Source organism: Ailuropoda melanoleuca, chromosome 4, assembly GCF_002007445.2.
Source record: "Ailuropoda melanoleuca isolate Jingjing chromosome 4, ASM200744v2, whole genome shotgun sequence".
Lineage (NCBI taxonomy): Eukaryota > Metazoa > Chordata > Mammalia > Carnivora > Ursidae > Ailuropoda > Ailuropoda melanoleuca.
In genome coordinates, this window is record NC_048221.1 from 142,459,923 (window position 1) to 142,480,253 (window position 20,331).

At 55.8% G+C, this 20,331-nt stretch overlaps 1 protein-coding gene across 1 annotated transcript; it reads left to right on the plus strand.

The window, feature by feature from the left end:
* The first annotated feature begins 2 nt into the window (after positions 1-2).
* Positions 3-11,180, plus strand: ADI1 (acireductone dioxygenase 1). Its single transcript, XM_019809992.2, has 4 exons — positions 3-269; positions 3,608-3,727; positions 9,444-9,623; positions 10,488-11,180. The coding sequence occupies exons 1-4, from the start codon at positions 150-152 to the stop codon at positions 10,605-10,607; spliced, it is 540 nt and encodes a 179-aa protein (XP_019665551.1). The 5' UTR covers positions 3-149; the 3' UTR covers positions 10,608-11,180.
* The last annotated feature ends 9,151 nt before the right edge of the window (positions 11,181-20,331 follow it).

The following is a 20,331-nucleotide window of genomic DNA, read 5'->3' on the forward strand; positions in this document are numbered from 1 at the left end:
CCGCCCTGGGATAAGGGCCCTCCCCGCGCGGCTCGCCCGCGTTTCTTCCGCCGCCTGCTGCAGGCGCCGGCCAGGGCCAGGGCCAGGGTCAGGGTCTGGGGCGGGGGCGAGCGGGCGTGCAGCGCTTGCTCGCGGAGGCCGGCTCGGCCATGGTGCAGGCCTGGTACATGGACGAGTCCGCCGACGACCCGAGGCTGCCCCACCGCGCCGAGCCCAGCCGCCCGGTCGGCCTGGAGCAGCTGCGCCAGCTTGGGGTTCTTTATTGGAAGGTAGGCAGGGGCAGTCCCCCCATCGGGTCCCCCGTGCTCCCCGCACGCCCCAACTTGCAGCGAGTGGGGACCGCGGACGGGACAGGGCCGGGGGGTGGGGGAGGTGCTGCTCATGCTCAGTAGGGGGGCCGGATGGTCGGCGACGCCCGGGGCATAGCGCACATGCTCAGTAGCGGCGCCGGGAATCGCGACCTGGGAGCGCTGCGCATGCTCAGTAGGGGGGCGGGTGGTCCGCCTCCGGGGCATGCTGCGCTTGCGCGGTTTTAGGCGCTCCGGGCGCCGTGCGCATGCTTATCGTGGTCGGCGGACTGGCGGTCCTGCGCGTGCCCTGCAGTCGGGGGAGGGCGGGAGTCGGGCGCCCCAGGTGGCCTCTGGCCTGGGGTCTTTGGTCTGATGGGGTGCGCCGGGCGCGCTGTTAGTGGACTACACGGGGCGAGAGCGGGGCGGGAGACCTTGAAGACCCTCCCCAGGACCCCTGTGCGGTGTCCTGTGTGGTGCACCGGCTTCCCCCGCAGGCGGCAGTTGCGCGCAGGGGTGCGGGGTGGAGGGTCTCCTCGCGGTGAACCGCCCTCACCACACGCGGGCTTCAGGGCCCCCGCTGCCCGAGCCCGCTGTGATGTCTGCTCCCAGGGCGCGTGCTCCACCTCGGGCCAGAGTGGAATGAACCCCGGGTTGCCTGGACCCACGCTTCTCCCCCGTGACACCGGCTCAGAGAATGTTCCAGCCCAACAGCTCTTTAGACCTCATCTGGTCCCTCTTAGAGGAGAAGCGAGCCAGTCTTCATGGTGCCTCTGGTTGAGCAGTGCTAACTTTGTTGTTGTTTTTAANTTTTTTTTTTTTTTTAAAAACCCCCCCCCCCCCCCCCCGTATTTTTAAGTGATCTCTACAGCCAGCTTGCGGCTTGAACTCAGCGCAGGCTCTACCGACTGAACCAGCCGGGCGCCCCTGGTAGTGCGAACTTTCGAGATCAAACTGCCTCGGGCGCCCGGGCGGCTCAGTCGGTTAAGCGTGGGCCTTGGGCTCAGGTCATGATCTCAGGTTGATCTCAGGGCCCTAGAATCCAGCCAAGGTTGGGCTCCTTGCTCAGCGGGGAGTCTGCTTCTCTCTCTCCCCCGCTGCCCCTGCTTGTGCTCTCTCTCTCTCTTTCAAATAAATACAGCTTAGAAAGCTGCCAGTTATTTCACCAGCAAAAATGGGTTTATTTAGTAATAGCAGAGAATTGCAATCCAGTATACGCAAACCACAGCAAAAACTATAGGCAAGTTCCCCTAATAAATGAAAATAAACAATCTTTTATTAAAAAGGGGGTGGAGTTGAGGGGGCTGATATAACAAGTCCGCTGGAGCAGTGGCTTCTCGTTAGCTGGGCTGCGCTGGGCGCAGGAAACCTTCCTTGCAGGTGTGAAGGGGCGTCCACCTGCCAGGTGAGGCTTTTCCCGCTGGTCTGCAGCTGATGCTGGGTGTAAGGGCTCCCCCTGCTGGCCTCCTGGCTCTTGTAAACAGGGTTCCTTTCCTTCACGGTGGGCGGTAATGAAGCCCCGCTAGCCTCCTTGCCATTAAAAGGACTTCTCTACTAAACTAACATTGGGGCCTATGTTAATTTTTACAGATTATTTATCTTTTTCCCAGGCTAAGGTTTAACACTTAACGTACTGGAAAGTACCATCTTTGAGGCAATCAGATGGTATATAATGTCTATTATGAGAGGGAAATAAATTTTGTTTTATCATAAAATCAATTTATCTGCAATCTAACCAGTCAGAAGAGTCAAGTTACTGCCCTTTGGGGGTTTCATTGTGCTTTTTCAGAGGAAGAATGAGATATTGATCAACTTGTGAATGTATCCAAAGGATAAAATACCATGTTTTAAAAGGCATCTTTTAGTTATTCTGCGGGGTCAGACCCAGTTCCTCCTACCTTCTAGTTCTGCCCTGGATAAGTCAAAGGGCTGTCAGAATTAAATTATGTTTAGGGATGTCCGGCTGGCCCAGTCCGTGGAGCGTCCAACTCTTGATCTCAGGGTCATGAGTTCAAGCCCCATGTTGGGCATGGAGTATACTTAAAAAAAATAAGTAAATAATGTTTACTCTGTGGTTTTCGTGTCCTGTGTGTTTTTATATACTTCCTTCGTAATAACTGTTCTTGATCAGTGGGAACAAATGGAGCAGTTTTGCACATCTGCTGTCAGTGACACAACAGAGTGATGGAGATTGGCCTAGTGTGGAGCAGTGCTGTGCATATCCTGAGGTGGATTTGATAGTTTTGGGAGTCATCTTTGTAGAAATTAATGTATTGATGACCAGTACTTTAAGATATTCTGGAGTTTGCCGTTCAGTAGTTATGATAAAATGTGCATTTAAGGGACGCCTGGGTGGCTGTGTTGGTTAAGCGTCTGCCTTCGGCTTGGGTCATGATTCCAGGGCTCTGGGGTTGAATTCCCAGCAGGCTCCCTGAGCAGGGAGCCCGCTTCTCCCCCTGCCTGCTCTTCCCCCTGCTTGTGCTCTCTCTCCCATAAATAAAAAGTTTTTAAAAATGGGCATTTTATTGCAGCATAACGCAAGGTATGCTAAATTCATCGCCAATAGTTTGACGTAGGAGTGCAGATTAACTCTGGCTGGGGTTCTAGGGGAGTGCTTCATGACAAACATGTTAGAATGGGACTTTGAAAAATAGATAGGGTTGTGATACATGAAAATGATGGAGATTTCTAGGTGTAGGAAGCTGTCAGGAGCAATGGTGTGGGGATGTGAAGCATCTTTTGGAGAGTAGGAAATAATCCTATTTGGTTTAGAATGTAGATTAAAAAAAAAACAGATGATAGGGACAGAGTAGAAAAGGCAACTGGGCCACTTGATGGAAGGCCTCTCATCCCAGTGTAATGAACTTGGGTTTTATCTGTAGGCATCAGTCATTTCAGCCCAGGGAAACAGCTGACCAAAGGAATGTCATAGGGAGATCGGTTAGACCTGCAGGGGATTGGTGCTGGAGGAACAGGACTGGGGTGGAGGTGGGGTTAGTGACCTTGGACAGTCTTGGCCATGGGTGTTTCACCTGGGCTTCTGTCAGTGGGACTGGAATGGGGGTGTAGAATCCCCCCGGAAGAACTGCCGGGGAGAAGGGAGGCAGGAAGTAAGTACAGCTGCACTCAGTAGCTGTAACGGAGAATGGGGAAACCCTCCAGGTAAGTAGGGAAAGGAGGGGAAGGAAGGTCAGTTTGCACTTGACAGTGGACTGGATGATATATTTGGAGTGTAATCATATTGGAGACGCAGAAAGAACATTTCTTTGTTTCCTTGCATTAATGTGACCTCCTTTTTGTTGTTGTTTAAACTCTAATAGTTGGATGCGGACAAATATGAGAATGATCCAGAATTAGAAAAGATCCGAAAAGAGAGAAACTATTCCTGGATGGACATAATAACCATATGCAAGGATAAACTACCAAATTATGAAGAAAAGGTAAGGTAACTCTAAATTCTTTGAAGAGGGGAATCGTTATATTCACTCCTATTAAGTATAAGCTTCTCTTTGTTGTTTCTTCTTTCCTTTTTTTTAAAGATTGATTATTTATTTGAGAGAGCACGCGAGTGGGGAGGGAGGGGCAGAAGGCAAGGAAGAGAGAGTCCCAAGCAGACTCCCTACTGAGCAGGAAGTCAGACATGCGGCTTGATCTCCCAACCCTGAGATCACAACCTGAGCTGAAATCAGGAGTTGGATGCTCAACGGACTGAGCCATCCTTCTTCTAATTTCTTAACGTGGTTGCTGAGGTCACTGACTTGCAGCCTTCTTTTTTAACATAGGTGTTTAGTGCTGTGGATTTCCCCTAAGTCCTGCTTTAGTGGCATCACACAAATTTCGAATGATTTTCATTTTCATTCAGTTCAGAATACTTCCAGATTAATTTCCTTTTTCATTTCTTTGACCTATGTGGGTTTTTTGTATGTGTTAGTTTCCAATTATATGGGGACTTTTCCAGAGACTTTTCTTTTATTGTCTTCCAATTTAATCCCCCTGTAATCAGAGAGAGATTTTGTAAGACTTGAGTCCTTGTAAATATATTGAGCTTTTTATGGGCAGAACATAGTTTATCTTAGTGAATGCACCATGTGAGCTTGAAAAGAACGTGTATTCCGTTGCTGGTTGACTCATTCTACGAATGTTGATTGGTGGTGCTATTCCACAGCTATTCCTTTCTGATTTTCTGCTCGCTGAACTTGTTTATGGGTGGGTGGTGTTGAAATCTCCAGCTAAAATAGTTGATTTATGTGTTCTCATTCTGTTAGTTTTTGCCTTGGGTATTTTGATATCTGTTGTTAGGCGCATACATGTTCAAGATTGTCCTGTCCTCTTAGAGATTTGACCATTTTGTCATTACATGATATCCATCTTTATCCCTGATGATTTTCCTTGTTCTGAAGTCTGCACTGTCAGAAATTAATATAGCTCCCTGAGCTTTCTTTCGATTACTGTTAACATGGTGTATCTTTCTCCAGAAGTTTGCTTTTAACCTATTTGTGTCTTTATTTTAAAGTGGGTTTCTTGGAGTGCTTAGGTGGCTCAGTCGGTTGAGCATCTGCCTTCGGCTCAGGTCATGATCCCAGGGTTCTGGGATCGAATTTCCCATTGGGCTCCCTGCTCAGTGGGGGGCCTGCCTCTCCCTTTTCCTGCTGCTCGCCCTGCTTATGCTCTCTTTCTTTCTGTCAAATAAATAAATAAGATCTCTAAATTCTGGCTCCAGCACTTACTTGCTAGGTAACCTTGGGCTTCAGTTTCCTTAATGTGTGTGACGTCCCTGTCTGGTTCTCATGCTTGCTTTGTCTCTAGAGATGGATTTTTCCTTAACTTTTAGCATGGCCTGTTATTTTTGGTTAAAGCCAGAGTGTAGTGTCTGTTAAGAGGAACTAAGGCAAGTCGGCCTTTGGTGTGAGGGTTTGTGTTATCTGGGTGGGACTTCCGTTTGTTGTTGCTGGTGCCGGGTTTGGTTTCTTCTAGTTTTCTTGTTTTTCTTCTCCCTGGGGTCTTTGTTTCTCCAAGCACTCTTCCTCATATAGATTCTGTGTCTTATGGCTCTTCCAAAGCTTTAAATTTTCCTTAATAGCTTCACTGTTACTCTTCTGGACCCCTGTCGTGTGGTCACCTGTGGGCGGGAGAAGTGCCCTGTGATCTTACAATGCAGTCTAGTCTTTAGTGGGCTTGGTTCTTCTGTTGTGGCCTTTTCTTTCTCCCTTTAGGCTGGAGGGGGCTGGAGGGGGCCTTCGTGCAAGTCAGATAAGGCTCTGGTACAGTTGGTTCCCTGGGAGTACTGGCCTTTGGTGTGCAGGGTGTTCTGGGAGTACTTAAAAATGGCTCCTTTTCCCCTCCCGTTGCCTGCAACGTGAAAGGATATTTCTGGGATCTTCATCATGTGAACCTGGTGGGGTTTCTAGCTGTAAAAGGGACAGAACTGTGGGGCTCCCCTTAATACTGGGCTCCCAGGAGTTTTTCACTTTCAAGCTGGTGCATACTCAGCCTGCCACAGTTTGCCAGGATGACCGGTTGCGTGTTGTACCAGTTTACCCGCTCCAGGGGGCTCCGTCCTCTGTCTCAGAGCTCAGGGTGGCATTTATCCTGTGACCTCAGTGCTCTGATGGATCTAGGGAAGGTCACCAAGGTCTCCCTCTGCCCAAACTGTTCTTCCATAAGCTTGGATGTCTTCTGCGTGTGTTTCCGAGAAGGGAAACAGGCAGGTGTACCAACAAATTGAAGTAAGCACCAAAGCAGCGCGAGAGCACGGACGCTGTAAACATTCACGCGTGGTGTGATTGCTGTCAGCTTATTCCTGCCAGTCAGAGCACAGGTGTTGCAGTACCTTACAGGATGGGGTCATTTCTCACCAAGTGCCCTAACGAGTCATGAGTTCTCTCGGATTCAAACGATGTGCTTTGCCATGAATTTTAGATTACCCATCTTAGCAGTGCTTTTGTCTTTTGTCTTTTTTTTAATTTTTTATTTTTTTAGCGAGTGGGAGGGGCAAAGGGAAAAGGAGAGAGAGACTCTCAAGCGGGCTCCACAGTCAGCGCAGAGCCCTATGTGGGGCTCGATCTCACAACCCAGGATCATGACCTGAGCCGAAATCAAGGGCATTTGGGGCACCTGGGTGGTGCAGTCATTAAGTGTCTGCCTTCGGCTCAGGGCATGATCCTGGCGTTCTAGGTTCAAGCCCCACATCGGGCTTTTCCGCTGGGAGCCTGCTTCTTCCTCTCCCACTCCCCCTGCTTGTGTTCCCTCTCTCGCTGGCTGTCTCTCTCTCTGTCGAAAAAATAAATAAAATCTTAAAAAAAAAAAAAAAAAGAAAGAAAAAGAAAAAAGAACTCAAGGACGTTGAACTGACTGAGCCACCCAGGCGCCCCGGCAGTGCTTTGTCTTATTACATCGAAGGGGCTCGTGTGCTGTTAACGTTAGTAATTGTACTCTCTCCATCGTCCTAGTCCTCCAGAATAGCTTCTCTCCTGGAAGAAAACTTCCTTGCTGATCCAGGCTTCTTTCTCTTGTTTCTCTGCAACAGACCTTCACTATCTAATTATGTTGTTTGTGTTAGGTGTCCTCGTGATCGGATTCAAGGGATGCGTTTTGGGCAGGAATCCTGCACAGAAGGTGTTGTGTCTGCTCGGTGCATCCCGCTGGGAGGCCTGTGTGTCAGAGGGCCTTCCTGGCTGATAGGAAACTTGGTTACGTTTGCGTTGTCAGGTTTTTCATTGTGAAGTTACCACTTCCCCCTCATAACTAAGAAGAAATTTGTGGAGAGTTACTTTGAGTCTGCAAACACCCTGTTTCTTCTCAAGCTTTCCCTCTGTGTTTGCAGTGAGTCTGGACGGTTCCTGCCTGAATCTGTCACCACTGTCAGGGTGGTAAAGATGGTGACCTTCTGGCTATCATCTAGTATTGAGTTGACCTCCCTCTGTGAGGAGAGGCTGCCCGTTCCCGTCTGTGGACACCAGTGTGGGCTCATAGATTCTTCCTTGAATCATGGCGGGCATGGATTACAGGCCAGCGAGTAATTTTGAGGTTCGGATTGCCCCAGACAGAGCAAGTAGGAGCCTAACCGGTTCCTGTCCTCTTGCCAGATCCCCACCATTGTCCTGAGCACCTTTGTCCTTGCGGGTCCACGTGTGCCAGGCGCCTCCGCGTGCCCTGTCCTGGCCCTGGAATCGGCCACTCTTCCTGGTACCTGTCACTGGTACTTGGAAACCCTGACAGGAGTCCTTGTTGCTCCTGGGGGCCGTTGCCCCAGGTCCTTTCAGGCGACGGGGCTGTGAATTCCGTGTGTGAGAGAGAAATCGGTTTGAGCTGATGCCCCTCATTCCAGTCAACTCCACAGGACTTTCTCTCGCCCTCCCCCATTCAGTGCGTGCCCCTCTCTCATCCCACTGAGGACCCCGGCCCCTGGGCCGTCTGCATACTTACTCCTTTTCCTCGCTACACGCTCAGTGCTTTCAGCCTGGCTCCTCCGCCCGCCCATCGCAGACGGCAGCCCTTGAGAGGGGCGGGAGCCCATGTGCAGGTCCCTCTCTCAGACTGAGGACGGAGTTGAAGTGACACGGTCACAAGTTACTCAGGTCAGTGCGGTGTAGGTTTTCCATCCCACGCTCATCTTCCCTCATTTAGGATCACAGAAACACAACAAAGTTCTAGAATCTCACGGCGCCAGAAGGGCCATCCCCTCCCCCATCTTCGTTCCCATGGTCCACTGTCGACAGCGGTTGTGTTAGCATCCGGCTGTGACAGTGCTCGTAGACGTCGTTGACTGCGGCTCTCTGGCGCTGGGCGTCTGAGTTCTTTCCCGTATTTCACACTCCAGCAGAGAGGACTCTGTGCGCTCGGAGGCGTAGCTGCAGGGTCCGTTCGGGGAAGGGGATTGCTGGGCGTGCGAGTCAGTGCACCTGCAGTTGGCCGGATCGCTCCCCCCTCGGGCCGTGACGCCTGCGTCACCACAGCCTCCAGCATTCAGGACAGGTGTTAATGTGCTCTGCTCTTATTGTTAGTGGCCACTTTCCACATGTTTAATGGATTTTCCAGAAATGTGTAAACATGTAAGGAAAGCTTCAAGCACGCCTGCGTGGGGGACAGAGAGCTGGGGAGATGCTAACAGTGCGAGTAGAGACAGTTCGATGATGTCGTCTTGGTGTGGGTACAGGGGTATTTACCGTAAAATTCTTTCATCTGTTCTCCGGATTGGAGTATTTTTATCGATTTTAGGGGGGTAAGGACTTTTTGGAAGACGAAAGATTTAAACAAATGGAAATTGTGGAAATGGTGACTGCCTTTCTCAGATGTACACGGGGCTTCTGACCTTCTGGTGTGATCTTTGTGACGAGTCTGAGGCGCATGATGACTGCACGTGCGGGTGAGGCCCGTGACGACTGAGACAGCCGCGTGCACGCACGTGTGAGGCCCATCGCATGTGTGAGGCCCCTGACGACCGTGCGTCTGTGTGAGGCCCGTGACGACCGCATGCACACGTGTGAGGCCCGCGACCACTGCACGCATGCATGTGAGCCCGCGACCACTGCATGCACGCATGTGTGAGGCCCGTGACGACCGCGTGCACACGTGTGAGGCCCGCGACCACTGCATGCACGCATGTATGAGGCCCGTGATGACCGCGTGCACACGTGTGAGGCCCGCGACCACTGCACGCACACATGTGTGAGGCCCGTGACGACCGCGTGCACACGTGTGAGGCCCGCGACCACTGCACGCACGCATGTGTGAGGCCCATGACGACCCCGCGCGCGTGTGAGGCCCGTGAGACTGCCCTGCGCGGTAGGAAGGGAGCAGGAGTCCGGACGTGCATGGGTGTCTTGACTGCGCAGCGAGGCTGCGTGGCGGTGGGCAGCTGCCCAGCCCGTCTGGGCCCTGCTCCCTCGAGTGTCACGGGGAGGACCGGTGGGCCCCGAGTGTTCGGCCGGGAGGACCGAGAAGGTTGCCAGACACGGAAGTGGATGTAAGGGCCCGCTCGCGTGCGCTGCTGTTCTGAAGTTGCTCGAGCGCCCGCGTCCCGTCCCTGGTCGTCGGGTCTCCGGTGGGCCGGAGAGAACCCCGCCCTCGGTGCCGGCCTCGGGGCTCGGGGCTCAGGCGGCTCTGGGCCAGGCGCTCGTGTGGGTGCGCCTGCGACATCCTGTCCCCGCTCCCCAGATTAAGATGTTCTACGAGGAGCACTTGCACCTGGATGACGAGATCCGCTACGTCCTGGACGGCAGCGGCTACTTCGACGTGCGGGATAAGGACGACAAGTGGATCCGCATCTTCATGGAGAAGGGGGACATGATAACTCTCCCCGCGGGGATCTATCACCGCTTCACGCTGGACGAGAAGGTAGCACGGGCGTGTGTCACTCGTACGCGGCCTGTGCACGGAGCCGGGGTCGGGGCGCCCCCATGGCTGTGCCCCCCGCGGGAGCCCTTGTTTCCAGCCGCCGCCGGCCCCTCCCCGGCTGGGCCGACCCGATAGCGGCGAGCGCGTTTGTCCGCACTCCTGCTGCTGCGGGTGGTGTGGGTCCCGAGCCTCGAGCCTCGTGCCCACGCCGCTGGCACGCGTGTGAGCTCATGAGAGCGTAAAGCCCTGAAAGCGAGAACGAGTTCAAGTCTGCGCGTTGGCCGCGCTGTCCGGCTGGGTCTTCAGCGCCTGAGGGCTCTGCCGCGTCGAGGCCGCACCGCGGCTCGGTGCGGTCTGTGTAGACGGCGGGTTGCAGAGTGGGGTTCAGCCCCGCACCCCCGCAAAGGGGCTTTGCTGTGTGAGCTCGAGGGCTTGTGGCCCCGGCGGGGGACTGCAGCGGTCTCTGCAGGCCGCGTGCGGCTGAATGTGCGGGGGAGTGTGCGGGGAGCGTGCGGCTGAATGTGTGAATGTGTGGAGGAGCGTGCGGCTGAGTGTGCGGGGGAGCGTGCGGCTGAATGTGTGAATGTGCGGGGGGAGCCTGCGGCGGAGCGTGTGGCTGAGTGTGTGGCAGAGCGTGCGGGGGAGTGTGCGGGGGAACGTGCGGCTGAATGTGTGAATTTGCAGGGGAGCGTGCGGGGGAGTGTGCGGCTGAGTGTGTGAATGTGCAGCTGAGAGTGCGGCGGAGCGTGCAGCGGAGCATGCGGGGGAGCGTGCGGCTGAATGTGCGGGGGAGCGTGCGGCGGAGCGCACAGCCCGTGCTCATCTCCGAAGCCCGCTTCACGTCCCCGCGTGTCTGTGTTCCAGAACTACGTGAAGGCCATGCGGCTGTTTGTGGGCGACCCCGTGTGGACGGCGTACAACAGGCCGGCCGACCACTTCGAGGCCCGGGGGCAGTACGTGCGGTTCTTGGCGCAGACAGCGTAGCGGCATCGGGGTCCGCTCACGCTTCGCCCTCGCGAACGCCCGGATCACAGCAGAGACCCGTCCTTCCTCCTTCTCTCCGTTGTAGACGTGGGGCTGGGTGAGCTTTCCTTGGCAAGATAATGGGATCGGTGTGCTTAACGAAAGGAGCTTTGTTATAAAAGTGATTTTTCCGTGGAAGCAACTCTGGGACTGTGGACAGACCACGTTCATCTCACCTAATTCAAGGTCAGCCCGAATGGGAGTCCCGTCTGGAGTGTTGAAGTGCCAGCCTGCTCCCTCCGACCTGGTTCCTCGACTGTGAGCAGTTGTCTGCCCTGCAGTGCCTGTCTCGTAAGCAGGTGTCACGGGGGACGACAGGACCAACAGGACCGGCCGGAAAGAAGACGACACTTTTCTCCTAAAACTGGGTGGGAAGTGCTGTCGGGGGCAGGCTCTCCCCTTACTGGGGGGGGGGTACTCAGAGTTGCTTATGCCAGTTCCTTGTTCAAAATAAAGTAGCTGCCTTAATTTCATACTCTTGCCTTGCAGTCCTTATGCAGGTATATACGGTTCATTAAAATCACTCTGTTTAGATGTCATGGTCGTGGTCGTTCGTACGTGTATGTAAAGAATTTATATTTTACCTGCATTAGCATTTGTTCACTGAAATTTCTAGGTTGATGTCCCTGTTAACTCTTTGACAACCAAGTTTTTGATTTTGTTACAGGAAAACTAGTACATTATGTATTTCCTCAACAATTCCGAGATACAATTTTCCCTAATTTATTACAATAATAGGAAAACCCCAAATCTTCATGTTTTGAAAGGAAGACTGTTTTAAGGATTTTTTAAACTGGATTAAAAATCTTTGTGTTAAAATTCCACGTGGGTCTTGGGAACGTGTGTCCACAGCACAGAGGAAGCTCTAGTCTTAGATGGTAGGTAAACTGAGTTTAGGAGCAGAATGTGTGCGGGCAGCACGAGGACGGGAAGGGGCGGCCCGGGCTGCGTCCGCCCCTGATGGGGAACGGGGGAGGCTCCTCCCGGGGCGGCAGTCCCGCGTGGTTGCGTCGCTCGTCCAAGGTGAATGTCGGAGAGGAAGGATCCTTCGTGAAGGCACCAGCCTTGGCTCTGAGACCAGAATCTTCCCAGGGTGCACAAAGGATGGTCCTCCCAGTGGAGCGGCTCTTGCTCGGCCATCTTCACGCTGGTGTGGTGGTCACTTCAGAGAGAGACGCCTGCTTGCTGAACAAGGTCGATCTCCACGGGTGTTACTTCGCAAATGTGTCCTAAATTGTTATTTTTTAAAGACTTATTTGAGAGAGGCAGCCTGGTGGGGGGTAGAGGGAGGGAGAATCTCAGGCAGGCTCCCCATTAAGCGCGTGAGCTGGATGCGGGGCTCGATCTCATGACCCTGGGATCATGACCTGAGCTGAAACCAAGAGTCAGTCACTCAACTGGCCGCACCCCCCAGGCACCCCAAATGTGTCTTCCTTTTCAAGGTGCGGAGCACTTACTGCCGTGCTGTTACGTGGCTGGGACACGGATCTGTCGAACCCTGTGGAAACACGCTCACGTGTAGCCTCCCACGGGCTCATGTGCTGGTGCCGTGAAGAAAGCTCTCGTGTTCCTTAGGCCTCCGTAGGCTCTGGCCACTGCGAGCAGGGCCAGCGAGGTCTCGGGCCCTGGCGTGGGGCTCCCGATGACGAGGCGGGCATGAATAATCCAGGTGCTTGTCAGCCTCGAGTCCAGATCCGGATTTGTCCTTCAGCCCCAAAATCCTCTCCCTGTTCGGAATCTGGCCCATACGGCTCCCGAGCGCCTGCGGCGTTTCACCGCCTGGTTGTCCTTGTCCACGGTTCCTGAGTGAGGGGTCCTCTCCTCCCTCTGGTCTTCATGCCCCTCCTGCCACCTTCTCGGTTCCCATCCTTGCGGGGACGAAGGAAAAGCCGGGCCGGGGTGGGGGGCGCCTCCGAGAAGCCAGGGGCCTTGGTGAGTGTTACTAATTAGACCAGGCAGAGGGGCCCTGGGTGGCTCAGTCGGTGACGCGTTGGCCTTCAGCTCACGTTAAAGGAGCCTGCCTCCCTGGGGTTTAAAATATCTCCTCATAAAGCTGGCATAGTGGCTTCTGGTCCATCTAGGGAGAGAAGAGACCCTTCGGGACAGTGCGCTGCCTTGGCCACTGGGCCCTGTGCCTCCCAAGCCCATAGGCCCATGGCAGGGTCCAGGGCAGGCAGCTCCTTTAGTTTCCAGAAGGAGCCAGATCAGGATTACACGCAGGCTTTGGAGGCTGCAGGTCCCGAGCGGAACCGATGGCCCCTGGTACCCACCGTGTTCTGTGCATCTCAGGAGCCGTCTGGACTCGAGGGCAAGCTTCTGCAGCGTCTGGTCGGCCGACGGAGCAGAACACCACAGGCTGGGGGTTACCACCCTACCTCGGTTTCCCGCAGTTCTGGAGGCTGGCCGTCTGAGCTCAGGGTTCTTGCAGGGGGCTGCCTGCTCGCATGTCCTCTCATGGTGGAGGGGGGAGATGGCTCTGGAACGGCCCTTCTCCACGGACACTAATCCCATTGCGGGCCCTGCCTCCTAATGCCATTCCCTGGGATTCAGGCCTTCACCAGGTAAGTTTGGGGGGCATACGTTCAGCTCACCGCACATGGGCAGCAGAAGCTGAAAATCTTCCCTTTGGAAATTTGGAATGTAAGATCTTTCTGTTGGTGAGAACACCGGCCTCCACCTCCAGGCTGTCCACCAGGCCTCCATGAACAAGAGAGCTTCCACCTGGCTGCTGGAGAGGGTGATTCATGCTCTTAATTAGAAACCGGAGCAGTGTCGTTTGACTTGACAGGCATGAGCCCTTAATCTTGCTGACAAAATTGAGGGGAAAAGCTCCAGTTTGAAAAATGTCTAAGTGGTTGTGTATGTGTGTGTGTGTGCACATGCATGCCTGCACCCAGCCCAGGACAAGGATGCTGGAAACTTCCCAGCTGTCTGTCCTGCCCGTCTGTTTGGCTGGCCCCTGAGGACGGAAAGGTGGCCTGTGGGGGGGTGGAGCTGTGTCAGGGGGCTGGGGGGGGACAGGGTGCACTGGGGGGCGAGGAGGGGTCCCCAGAGCACCTGCGCTCGTCGGCCCGCAGCCAGGCCTTGCTTAGTTGGAAAGAAGCCGGGCCGGCGTCTGGGAATAGGAAATTCTCTGGATCTCCGTGCATTGCTCTCAGTTCTCTGCCTTGGGAGGTGATTTTTCAAAGCATCTTCTTGAAGGCAGTGGGGCCAGGGCTCTGGAAGCGGCCCAGGCCGAGGACGACGCCCCAGGCCAGTGGGTCGGGGGCCGGCTTGTGGCTGCAGCTGGGTCCTGGGGCCTGTGTGCACAGCGACCTCGCTCAGGGATGTTGGTCCTGCTTCTTCTCCAAGAAGCCCTCCACCAAGACCCCTGTCTTTCCTCCTCCTTTGTCATTATAGTTTAATGGCTTCTCCACGTTCAACATGCTTGTATTTATCTTACACGAATTGTTCCCCCAAAGCCCCGGGTGTTCTGAAGCCCGAGTGGAACCTAATACGTGGTACAGCAGCCTGGCAACGGACAAATCAATGAGATCCATGTGAGTGGCTTCCGTGCCTGAGGATTTTCCGGCTGTGCATGGTTAATTACTCCTGGTGGCTGTGGTGAGACAGGCCGCTGGTGACGCCTGACGCTAGACATGGCCCTTGCAGGACACAGCGGGGGAGCCCAAGGACGCAGGAGGGCCGCGGCAGAGTCTGGGACGGAGGTGCACCCTCCGGGGTCCTGTCCGGCGCCTGGGGCCACGCCTTCCAGCCGTGGCCACACATCCTGGCCTCGGTGCTGGGGCTCGGAGCGCCCGGGGCCTCCCCGCGCTCACAGCCCCCCAGGATCCGACGAGAGGTGCCTCTATCCACACACACAGTTCCCGGGGCGCAGAGGAGAGAAAGGGAGGCCTGCTTGGACCACCGGTGGTGGGCGTCCCATTGAGGCGAGAGTGCAGGTGCCGGACCCTTCCTCGAGGCCACGGCTCCGGTTCTGCTCCCCGCACAGCCGTGAGGCCCTGGGAAGGTTCCTCAGATTCCCTGTGCCTCAGGTTTGTCTTCTGTCGAGGGAGTAGGGCTGAGGGGAGGGTCCCCGAGGAGCTGGGGACGCGGTAGGTGTGACCGGTTGTTGTCAAGTATCGAGCACGCCCGCCTCCATCCGCGCACGCGCGACCCTGGGCAGGTGTCATGTGTGCAGCAGTGATCAGCACAAATTCACGTCAGCCGGGAACCCAGCACGGACCGTGTTTGGAAATAGGGTCCTCGCGGCTGCGGTCAGGTAAGGCCTCAATGAGATCCTCCTGGGCGAGGGCGGGCCCCGGCTCCAGGACTGGTGACCCCACGAGACGCAGAGAGGCCCAGGCCGGAGGCGGGCGAAGGTGGAGGTCGCGGTCACAGCGCCCCCCCACCCGCACGCTGGAAGAGGAGAGAGCCAGGGGCTCCCCTAGAGCCTCCGAAGGAATGGGCTGCAGACACCTGACCCCCGAACCGTGAGAGGACAGACCAGGGTTGTCTTCAGTCCCCCCGACTGGTGATTTTCCGCGGCAGCTTTAGGAAACCCGCACGGTCTTGTTCCCCGTTTTCCCACGAGACTCGTGAAGGCCAGCAAGGTCACCCGCAGGGGGAAGGTAGGGGTGGTGGGGGAGGTCGTGGGGGGCCACGGTGGAAGCAGGCGGCCGAGGGCAGGCCACGTGCAGGGGGACCCAGCCCCACACCCGGGGTAGGGGTGGCTCTGGCGGGAATTCTCTGAGGCTGAGTCTGCCTCCCTCTGCCACTTCCAGCTGTCTTGGGGTCCTGTGGGCGGTGCCCCCATCTCTGACCTCAGACCAGGACCTTCCCTTGTGGCTCTGCCCTGGGCATCACTCTGGCTGTGGGCCCTTTGGCACCTGCCACATGGGTGGGCCTGGTCCTGTCCTTTCTGATGTGGCTTTCACATAAGGTTCCCAAGTGTGACTGGAGCCTGTCAGGGGTGGCCGTTAGGGCATGTGGGGGCCCCCAGGTGCTCCTCAGCCCTGTCAGCCGTCCTCCCCGCTGTCCTCTCCCACCTCCTGTTCCCAGCGCTGCCCCAGTTTCGGCGGGGGGTGGGGTGGGAGGGGGAGAAGTCTCGGGGAGAAAGGCTGGCTCCTTGGATAACAGCGTCTGACCCTGCACAGCGCTCCCTGCCAAGTGACCCCCCAAGTGGGTCCTGGAGAAGATTCGATCCGTTCCTAGAAAGACCTGTACTAACACTGCTTCGTGCCGCTCCTGTGCGGGGCCATCCTGTTCGAAGGTTGCTGCAACACCTTGTCTCCGCATCTGACGTGAGGCCCCGGCCTCAGGTTCAGAGGGTCACTGGGGCCACCGGAATGCTGGGCAGTAGGGCCTCGCAGCCACGGGAGGAGTGAGCGTCCCGTCCTGTCCCGCGCTTTGGCCTGGGACCAGCCCGGCTGGGGTCCCACCTCTGGAGGGTCAGCGTGGGCCCTCCTCCCACAGGACGGCAGTGGACCGGGAGGAGACGCACCCCCCCAATCCCCCAGGAGGAGGAAGACCCCCTTTCCTGGGCTAGCAGGGACCCAGGAAAGGGTGGGGGACAGCTCCCCCCATAAGGGCGGAGGAGGCGATGGCTTCCCACCCCAGGAACGCCCTCTGTGAGCTTGCAGGTCTCACCTGGCCGCTGGCTCGTGCACCATGACCGGGCGGGGGACCTGGCTCTGCCCCGTGCCACGCTCAGGTGACCAGCCGTCTTCATCAAGGACCCTCCAGCGTGCGGGTGTGTCCTCCAGCCTCTGCGCCATCCTCCCGGCCTGCGTCATCCCCCCCGCCCCCGCCACGGGTTCCCTAATGGTGCCCTTCCCGTCCCTTCCTGTTGAGTTTCTTCGATTGCTTCTCCACTGTCCGCACGTGGTCTGATGGGAGCCACGTGTGTTGCTTCAAGCAGCCACGGAAAGTTGAAAGCAGGGATGGTCTTAGATGAGGTCTCTCGTCTAGTGTGGCCTCGTGCTTTAGCAGGTGATCCATATGAAGGCTGCTAACCAGTCTTTGTTTACCAAGTACGTCATGAAGTCTTCAGGGTAAGTGCTTGGTGGGGGGCCGTGGTGGGGTGTGGAGCCTGAGGCCCCGGGTCTGGCCTGTGCTGAGTGGGGCCAGTGGGGTCGGGCTGGTCTTGGCTCTTGGTGCCACTGTCACAGGGGGGTGACATCACCTGCCTCCGGGGGTGCGTGGGGTGGCTCTATCATTTCATGGGGCGCCCGGCCACAGAAGCTGCCGTCAGTCCGGTGCTGCTTAGCCACAGCCGCTCACGGGATGGAGGACCCTCTCCTCCAGTTGGCGGCTGGAGAACTGGGGGTTACAGGCCCCTCTGCACTGGTGGGGCCTGGGTCTCAAGGGCCTCATGGGGTGGGGTCCAGTACCAGCACCCACTCCAGCCCTGGGTGGGCCTCCCGGGGAGGGAGCTGGGCACAGTCCTGAGCACCCAGGGAGAGTCAGAATGAGTGACCCATGCACACCCGTGTGGGTGGGTCACGCACATGTGACTGTCACGCTATAAGAACTTGTTTTTTCTGAGCAAAGTGTCCCGTGCCCCCCCACGCACCCCTCCCCACGGTCTTGGGAGCCCAGCTCATGGCCGAGGGAGACCTTACTGTTCCCTGGTCACCTCAGCAGCCCTAGGAAGGTAAGCTGGTCTGTGCGTCCCCGTGTGCAAACCCAAGCTGGAGGGACCCGCTTGCCGTCTGCTGCAAGGGAGCTGGGAGCTGGCCGTCCAGCCAGCAGGACCATCTTCAAACCACTGGTTTTTTACTGTAACAGAAAAACACGGCTTAAAGAAATGCTTTATTGGGAGCCCCTGGCTGGCTCAGTCGGTAGAACACGTGACTCTTGATCTCAGGGTCGTGAGTTTGAGCCCCACGTTGGGTGTAGAGATAACTTAAAAACTTTTTTTTTAAAAAAGATTTATTTGACGCAGAGCACAAGCAGAGGGAGAAGCAGACTCCCCGCTGAGCAGGGAGCCCGACGCGGGGCTCGATCCCAGGACCCGGGATCCTGACCTGAGCCGAAGGCAGACGCTTAACCGACTGAGCCACCCAGGTGCCTCCTACTCAAAAAACATTTTTAAAAATTTAAATGTGGGGGCGCCTGGGTGGTACAGCAGTTAAGCATCTGCCTTCAGCTCAGGGCATGATCCCGGCGTTGTGGGATCGAGCCCCACATCAGGCTCCTCCACTATGAGCCTGCTTCTTCCTCTCCCACTCCCCCTGCTGTGTTCCCTCTCTCACTGGCTGTCTCTATCAAATAAATAAATAAAATCTTTAAAAAAAAATTAAATGTGTACAGATGTAATCTCCCAGGACCCCCGCCTGCTCCTTGCTCTCCTGGGATGGTCCCTCCGATTGGCTGCGTGGTTCCAGCGCCTGTCTGGACAGTTCTGCAGGCGTGTGGATCTATGAACAGTGTGTGTATTTCCGTATCTTTAAGTGTTTCATTGTATATGCAGTTTTGCCATCCTCGCTATTCCTGCAAATTTTTAGACGTGCGCACATTGGTGGATGTTGAGATCATTCCTTTTAATCACCATCTACTATCTAATTACAGAACCTATCACTCACTAGGGGGTTTAAATCCGTTTTATTTTTAAAAAAGATTTATTTTGGACAGAATGTGACTGGGGGGAGGGGCAGAGGGAGATGGAAAGAGAGTCTTAAGCTGACTCCATGCTGAGCACTGAGCCCAACACGGGGCTCCATCCTGTGACCCTGAGATCATGACCTGAGCTGAAATCAAGAGTTGGACGCTCAACCGACTGAGCCCCCCAGGTGCCCCTAAGTCCGCTTCTAAAAGCAAAATCTTCACCAATTTTGATGCTTCCCTCTGATTATAGGAAAAAGCAAATATACTCATTTTATGGAAAAATCTGAAGTTCAGAGATCTAGAAGGGAAAGTAAAAAATGACCTTTTGCCCAGTCTGACTGTTACAGAACACACAGTACTTTCACTTTGAACACATGCGCTGTTTATGTAAACGTCTTCCACTTTGTTTTCCCAGGTCATTAACACTCGCACAGTGTGGTCCTGCATAAACCCCTCTCACGTATAGGTGGTGGTTAATGAAACGTTCCCTTATTTTTCAGTATCATTAACATAACCTAATTTTAAAAAATTTAACAATTTTATGTGTCAGAGCGCGCACAAGCAGGGGGAGCAGCGGAGGGAGAAGCAGGCCCCCAGCTGAGCAGGAAGCCCGAGGCGGGACTCGATCTCAGGACCCTGGGCTCATGACCTGTGAGCCGAAGGCAGACGCCCATCCAACTGAGCCGCCCAGGCGCCCCGCTACTTTCGACCCCCCGCCCGTCCCTCCTCCGGAGCTGCTGCAGTTCGTGCTCCTGCTCTGGGGGGGGGGGTTCTGCTTGCACGGGCTCACCTGGCGAGCAGGATCGCCCAGGGGTGGGTGCTGTGTTCCGGAGCCCCGGTCCAGAGGGTGGATGGTGAGCCCAGAGCCTGGAGCAAGGGTCGAGGAAGGGAGAGAGGGAAGGTACGTGAGCAGAAGGGGGGCAGGCCCCCTTTTCGGGGTGCCCATGGCATCAACCTGTGGGAAGTGTGGGGGCTCAGGTCCCCATAACAAACCCCACAGCTGGGGCTTCGACTGCAGAGACTGCCCCTCCCGTGGTGCTGGGGGCTGGAAGTCTGAGATCAAGGTGCCGATGGGCTGGTTTTTCTTGCGGTCTCTTCTCTTGTCTTCACGTGGCCTCTGTGCATGCATTCCTGGTGTCCCTTCTTGTAGGGACATCAGTCCTATTGGGTCAGGGCCCACCCTTGTGACCTCATTTAACCTTAATTACTTCCTTAAGGGTCCATTTCCAAATAGTGCCGCAATGGAGATGATGGGTTCAAACTATGAATTTGGGGGACATAATTCAGTGTGATACTGGAGGGACAGCATCCCAGGTTTGGGAAGCAGCATGTGCAAAGGTCCTGCAGCAGGAAGGCATGCCTCCTTTGGCTGCAGGCTAGGGTGGCTGGAACGCAGTGGAGAGGTGGTGCGGGAGTTGTCAGGACAGACCTCCCTGAACTTCGGACCCTGGTTCAAGGAGGGGCGCTGCCTCATTTGGGGATGGGGACCAGTGGAGGGCTGGGGGCAGAGGGACACACACAATTTGTCTGCCATGTGGGAACAAAACTTGGGGAGGGTGAGGAGCAGAAGGCTGATGAAGTTGTAACCCCTGTAATCCCTTAAGAAGAAGGGAAACAGGCTTGAAATCCCAGCTGCTTAACACGGCCACGTGGTTCACGGTATGTAGACCCCACACCCTGAATCCCTTTGTTGTCAGACCGAAGAGACTGTGACATTCATACAAAAACCATCTCGGGGGCATGTGGTACTTGCCTGGTGTTCTAGAACACGGGTCCGCAAACTACAGCCCCTTGGCCAACTATGGACGGTAGCCTGTTTCTGAATGTCCTGCAAGCTCACGATGGCTTTTACAGTCTTAAAGCGGTTTGAAAACCAAGTCCAGCCAAAGCCGAGTCTGCTAGAGCTGGGCTGTGGCCACAAAGCCCGACACATTTACGGTCTGGTCCTTCCCGGAACACGTGCGCCAGCTCGCGGTCCAGGACGCCGCCCGGTGAGCTTGCTTCAGTGGCGTGCAGCACGGGAGGCCGTGTGGGGAGAGGGGGCTTCCGGGTGACGCGACAGGACTTGGAGCTGGCCGCATGGACTCAGCACAGCGAC